This window comes from Halichoeres trimaculatus, unplaced genomic scaffold, assembly GCF_033239565.1.
Source record: "Halichoeres trimaculatus isolate MK-OKI-2021-1 unplaced genomic scaffold, fHalTri1.1 fHalTri1_scaffold_20, whole genome shotgun sequence".
In the NCBI taxonomy this organism is placed as follows: Eukaryota; Metazoa; Chordata; class Actinopteri; order Labriformes; family Labridae; genus Halichoeres; species Halichoeres trimaculatus.
This window is the reverse complement of record NW_027437198.1, coordinates 7,260,202-7,267,094: the sequence shown is the minus strand read 5'-3', so window position 1 is coordinate 7,267,094 and position 6,893 is coordinate 7,260,202. Positions and strand designations below refer to the sequence as shown.

Here is a 6,893-nt window from a genome sequence, read left to right as displayed (position 1 = left end):
ATATAGAGTCTAAATAATCAAAAAGCAGGTAAGTAGTAAAAAGTACAGCTCAAAAAATCAAAGATGAATGGATAAGTGCACTTCCTGTTTCCTCTCCGTCCTCCCTCATTAACCCCATAGTGAAGTGTTTTTCCCTTTAAAGTGTAGTTAAAAGACAAAGAAAACTAACAGAACACATCTCACCATCGCTTAATTAACTTTTTTGTGTTTCTTTATTTCAGTGAAAGTGCTCCACTGGATGTGTTTAGTAAGTTTACACTGCAGATCTAGAAGTCGCCCACTAGAGAGTGCTGTGTAAAAAGTTTTACAGACCACTAACACTCATCATGGCAACAGTTTGTAGTGGGATGGTAGCTTGGGTTGATGAAGCCGTGTGGTTGTGTGTTTTTGGTATATTTCCTTCTCATTTATCTTAATTTATCTGTGAACATGATCTGGAATGGATGTGTGTCCCATAAAACCTGTTTTTGTTTTGGTATAACTCTTAAGTTAATCTACACCCAATTTTGGAAGTTTGATCAAGAATAAAGATTTCTGATCGACAAGCTAGTGATGCTCTGTATGTTTGTGTTTCTTTTGAATTGGGAAGAAAAAAAAGGAAAACAGCAAAAATCTTTCTCCATGCAGATACTGTCTCTTTTGTTTGCAAAAGCAACTTGCTGCCACAGCTCTTCCCTCCTTCATGTCTCTGCGTTTTCTACTCTGTTAAACCCTCAAGAGCCTGAACAATCTGAAGAATCCAGTCCCTGCTTTGAGACCTTTTTTTTTTTTTTTTAAAAGATGGTTTGATTCTGGAGCTGCAATGCACCAACAACTTGTCGTGACTGCAATTGGGGAGGGGTGTGTGTTGTGGATTTGGGTGTTTCCGCTCTAGTTTTGATTTATGCATTAATACTTCCCTCTAAACACACTAAATTGATTGGAAACGTGTGTTTCCGTGAGTAGATTTCAACCTGATGTCATGTCGCATTACTAGTATTGAAAAAAGTTCAAAAAATTGAAAACAGAAAGTTAGGCATGAGATTAAATTTCTTAATTTGTTGTAATTATCTGTAATTGGTCAGTTAACATCTTTAAACATTACATCCCAGTGCAAAGCTTTAACAAAGAAAGGACCAGTCCTGCAGAGGTTAATCCATCTTTGTACTCCTTTTTCCACCCCTTCGTCTTAAGTCTTCAGACTGCAAATACTAAAGTTTAAGGAAAGCCAAGCTCAGCAAAATAATCACACAGTGAGCAGGCAAAAGAGGGATCTTTAATTCTTTTTCCAGCTGAAGTTCCACTCTTGCAGAGAGGTGTGCACATTTTCTCCAGGGTATCATTTCCTCACACTGCAGGACTGTGAAACCACTGGGGGCTGCTGTTTATGACCTTTTTTAAGGACAAAGAAATAAAGCATCAGAGGTTTTTCCAGGTTCTACTAGACTGTGCTGCGCACAGTGTTTAAATCACACTATTTATCATCCTATGGGCTCAGAACAAGATAAAATGCCTAATTTACGACCCCCTCAGACACCTCAATTTAATCAGGAATTCCCACTTTATTTTTAAGGGTTGGTGTATTTTAGGGTCTGATTCTCCCTTCTTTGCTTAGATCTATTCTTCCAATAAAAACTGTTGTTTTTCTTCAGCTGTCATCCCAAGATATTTGTTTGAAATAATAAAATGTGGATGAGGAGTAGACATAAAGATTTGTGAGGGGGTTCCTGGAGGGTGCTCAATGCGGTCAAAACAGACGTCCCCACCCTTGCCAAAACACGTGCTCGTTACCTATGAGTCTTTACCGAGTGCGTGCACGTACCTCTACCATACCCCTCCCAACACAAGCCAGCCCCTCGCTCCTTTCCTCGACTCACCCGAGACAGAGAGCGGCGCCAAGTCAACGGTTACCAGCAAAACGGAAGCAGGGACCCTTTCAAAATAAAACGTTTTTCTTTTTAAATTTAATTTTATTTATTTTAAAACAATTTAATACAATTTAATTTAGCAAAATAGAGGCAGGGGGATTTCAAAATAATACATATATATTTTATTTTTAATTTAATTTAATGTAGCAAAATGGGTGGTGAAATTTCAATACAAAACCTTTTTAAAATTTATTTTTATTAAATTTAATTTTAGCTCTTTTTTTTTTATCTTTTTTTTTTTTATTGTGGCTTCTAATTTTCTGCTTAAATTAAGCTCATTAAGGCACAATCCACATACAAGAATCTCAGTACAGCTTGAGAAAATGTCTGCTGCATGCTGCTTTGGCAGGCAGATGTAAGCTGAGGTGTTTATATCAGAAATGTAACCGAAGATAATGTTTGAAACTAACCACGCCCTTCAAAAACGTGAGGGTAAAAAATGAAGAGCTGGTCATTTTGTCCATGCTCTCAGATTCTTGGTTTGTTGCTCACTTAAAGACAATGGATTGCGGTTTAGTTTTTAATTTGACAATTAATACATTTTATTTTGAAAAGAAAAGGCGGAAACAGTCACTGAATTCTTCCTGTCTTCACACCCACACACACATACACGCGCGCTTCTCGCGGCTGGACGCCTGTCAGCGCACAGAAGATGGTGGCGGCTGCAGCCACAGCTTTGCCCACAGCGCCCGGATAGCGCCAAAAACATTTCCACGCAGGTGTCGACGCTGCTGTGTCGCTGGGAAAAAAAACATGGTGAGATAACAGAAATGAGACAGTCTCATCTCACTCTGGACGATCAGATGATGGAAAGGTTGGACGGTGCAGCAGCCATAACCCATCTCATTAGTCCTGGATTAGAGCGGAAATATTCAGAGGTATGAAGATAATCTCTTGTGTGTCTTCTGCAATTCAATTAAAGTGGCGGGATCAAGGCAGCACTCAGCGTTAACCTGTGGGACTGCTGGTGTGGGGGGCGTGTAGCGGAGGTGGAGACCTTTCAATTAGCCGGACTCTCTCCGGGCTTTGGTTGTCTGCTATTTAGAGGAGGGCTGGTCCGCTGAGGGCAAACTTTACTTCAGAGACATGCAGGAGTTGACTCCTCTGGACCCGGACCTCTAAATACTGCGTTTTCCTTCTCCTCATCTGTCCTGTTAAGAGAAGAAACAGCATGGATAGGATATACGGACTACTGGATGTTTCCATGGGGTGCACCGTGACAGTGAATTGGCGAAATTTGGTGTGACTGGAAAAATGATGGCAAAATTTCCACGCTGGGCAAATATTTTTGACACGAATCATTCCACGCTCTTGCAATGAGACAGAAATTTCCTTTACCTCTGCACTCTGCTCATGCACCTTCCCTGCAGACCTGCACACTATCCTCCGGGTATGGAGACGCAGCGGTGGAGGAGACTCCGGAGTAGAAAGTAAGGAAAGGACGGGGCTCCGTCCAGGGAAAGGGACGCAATCAGGCCCTGCAGCAAGGAGTGTGTGAGTAAAAAAAAAAAAAAAACTCAGATGGTGGTTTGTGCGTCCACGCTTCCGTCACCAGGAAATACGAGCTTTAGTATGACAGACTTGTTTTGATCAAGAAGGTAAACAGAAAATCTCAGGTCTTTGGAGAGTCCGTGGATGTTGTTTTTCTGCTTTTGGAATTCAGAGTGCATCTTTTTTTTTTTCCAGTGGAACTAAGGGGAATGGAAAACCAGACTGATACACAACTTGCACCAGGAGTGAAGGAGGTTTAGTCAGTGAAAAAAAATACTTCAGAACAGCTTTTTTGCTCTCCTTTGAGTTACTTTCTCAGCATTTCCCTTTAAGCGCCACATTTTGTAACTGTGAAAAAAAAAATAGGCCACACATTTTGCCAATGAATGTTACAGTGTGCAAGCAGCTAAGTGGACTCGGGCTGGAGCAGAGCAGACTGCAAGTGATCCTCGGTGTCTCAAGTGCGTCAAAACAGAGGGGAATGTAGAGGAATGCAGGGATTGACGTCAAGAGGGCAATAATGAACGGCCAAAGTCTTTGAAAGGTCTGTGAGAGCCACTATTCTCCTGACTCAGTGGAATTTTCACTGGAAAGGTTTCTTTCTTTGCACTCCTTTTTAGTAAAATATCACCTGGTTGTTAGACCATGACCAAATAAGTTGCCTTACTTCTCTGCCTGATTTTTCTTCAGAGTAACTGTCCCCTCTGCAAAGTCTTTGATTCAAGAGACATTAAACAGCACCATGGCATCCCCCCAACATCAACAACTGCTGCCTCACAACACAGAAGTCAGCTGTGACTCGAGTGGGGATGGAGGCGTCTCGGTGAGGATTGGCAGCAGTGTCAAACACAAGCATGTAGGCGGGCCGCTGGGTTCAATCGGGGGCGGTTTCATAGGGGGATCCAAACACTGCAAGTACAGTATCTCCTCCAGCTGCAGCTCTGGGGAGTCTGGAGTCAGGAGACCGGCAGTCAAGAGTTTTCGAGCACAAAGAAAGATGCCGCAGCTTTTCGAAAGATCTGCTGGACACTTCTGGGACCCAAAGTTCGACTCTTCAATTCTGGAGGAGGCCTGTCGAGAGCGGTGTTTCCCTCAGACCCAACGGCGTTTCCGATATGTTCTCTTTTACCTGGTTGCCGTCGGCCTTCTCTGGGGATTATACTTTGCTGCAAATCCCTCCCGCTGTGACAGGACTGCCTTTCTCATTCCCACTGCGTCCTTCCTCGTTTTCTGCTTCCTCCTGCTCCTCTTAACTTTTACAAAACTCTACTCTCGCTGCTACAACCACATGTCTCTTCTGCTCGTCTTTGTAACCTTCATCCTTACGCTTGCACCACAGATTCAGAAACCAAGCTACAAAGAGCCAGAGACTCCTGCTCCTACGCTTGATGTAGAGGAATTTAGTGGCATGGGGCCAACATACAACATGTCGTATGAGAAGCTTGTAGAAGGAAGCTCCTGGTCTCCTTGTCTGTCTCCTGTAGGAACCTTCTCCCTCTGCATCGAGGTTCTCCTGTTGCTCTACAGCGTTCTCCACGTTCGCCTCTATGCCTCTGTCCTCCTCGGCTTCCTTTACTCTGTTTTCTTTGAGACTCTGGGCTGGTTGCACCTGACACGAGCGGGGGATACCTGGAACTTTACCTACCAGACAGACTGGGATACTCTGAGTTGGCTGGGCCCTGCTAAAGCCCTGCTCCACCTCTGTGCTCACGTTATCGGCATCCACCTGTTCATCATGTCTGAGGTGCGTTCACGCAGCACCTTCCTTAAAGTGGGACAAGCAATCATGCACGGCAAAGATCTGGAGGTAGAGAAGGCCTTGAAGGAGCGAATGATCCACTCTGTCATGCCTCGAGTCGTGGCTGATGAACTCATGAAGCAGGGGGATGAGGAGATCGGGGATAACTCTGTCAAACGATACTCCACCAGCGGTGCAGCAGCCGCCATTTCCAGCCCGAAGAACAACAAACGTAAGAAAACATCCATCCCTCGAGGTCAGATCATCTTCAGACCCTTCAACATGAAACGGATGGAACCTGTCAGCATCCTCTTCGCCGACATTGTAGGCTTCACAAAAATGTCCGCCAACAAATCTGCGCATGCCCTCGTTGGCCTCCTGAATGACTTATTTGGACGTTTTGATCGGCTTTGTGAGCTCACTGGCTGTGAAAAGATCAGTACTCTGGGAGACTGTTACTACTGCGTGGCTGGTTGCCCTGAACCCCGGCCAGACCATGCCTACTGCTGCGTGGAGATGGGCCTGGGCATGATCCAGGCTATTGAACAGTTCTGCCAAGAGAAGAGGGAGATGGTCAACATGAGGGTGGGAGTCCACACTGGCACTGTACTGTGTGGCATCCTGGGCATGAAACGCTTCAAGTTCGACGTTTGGTCAAATGATGTCAACCTGGCCAACCTCATGGAGCAGCTGGGCGTGGCCGGGAAGGTTCACCTGTCACAGGCCACGGCCAACTTCCTGGACGATCGCTACCAGCATGAGAGCGGCCAAGTCACTGAGAGGATAGGACAGAGTGTGGTGGCTGACCAGCTCAAAGGTACGTGCCCTGGTACGATGATCATTGCCTTCATTGCTGAACTCTAAGTCTCTCAAGAAGAGTGAGACTTAGAGCTCCAATTGTCTTCCAAATGAGCAAACACTTTTGAGAGACACTATTCTGTTCTGAGGTCACTCAGGGAAGCTTTGCATCCCCTGGTTTTTGCATCGTGTATTGCATGTGGCTCACATGGTTTGCAGAGATCTGAATCAGTTCTTCAAGCCCTCTGTGGCGTTAGTATTATGTGATTGTATCACAGCCAGACGCCATTTTTCTTCCCGACCTTCCCTCCTCCCTGTCCCTCCTAACTCTCTTTTCTCTTGTTCAATTAGATTGCCTTCCAGACGTCCTCGACGTGTCCTGTTCCCTTTACCTCACACTGAACCCCAGAGTTAATGCAACTGTCGCCCCTCCTAATAGAGATTTGCCTGCAGGTTTATCGTCTCACCTCTCTATCCTGTCCTCTCTTTTCTTTGCCTCTAAACTGCACGTCTGGCTGCAGCTTTTATTTGATACATCTATGCAAATCACCCTGGTGAAACTAAATGTTGGCTTAATGGCTCTTTTCGTCTTTTGAGGCCTGCTGAGCTATAATCACTCAGTGTAAGTGAGGTGACGATGTCTGACTAAGGTACTGCAGATGGTGTTTATCTGCCCTTCCAAATTGGCCTTTCAGGTTTATTTTTGTTTCAATAGATGCTGAACATGCTTCCCTGGAGGCTGCATGTCTGGTTTTGCACTACTCAGGTTTGGCATAGATTAATGTGCGCTGGCGATTCACACAAACATGCATGTTAATGTTTTTTGCACACGGCAACTCGATAAAATATGTGCCCCCTGTAGGATTCTGATATTTTGGGTTGGAAATTGCTGCTGAGACCTGTAAAGAAACAGGATTGAGTGAGTGTCTCTTGTTTACGAGGCTGCATGAAAAGATTTA

The 6,893-nt window shown here is 44.7% G+C and overlaps 1 protein-coding gene across 1 annotated transcript in view; it reads left to right on the top strand.

The window, feature by feature from the left end:
• The first annotated feature begins 2,514 nt into the window (after positions 1-2,514).
• LOC141809143 (adenylate cyclase 9) overlaps positions 2,515-6,893 on the top strand; it is a 52,278-nt gene continuing 47,899 nt past the window's right edge. Inside the window, exon 1 of the mRNA XM_074695997.1 lies at positions 2,515-5,953. Within this exon, the coding sequence (XP_074552098.1) occupies positions 4,141-5,953 (1,813 nt within the window). The 5' untranslated portion in view covers positions 2,515-4,140. The remainder of the gene's footprint in view (positions 5,954-6,893) is intronic.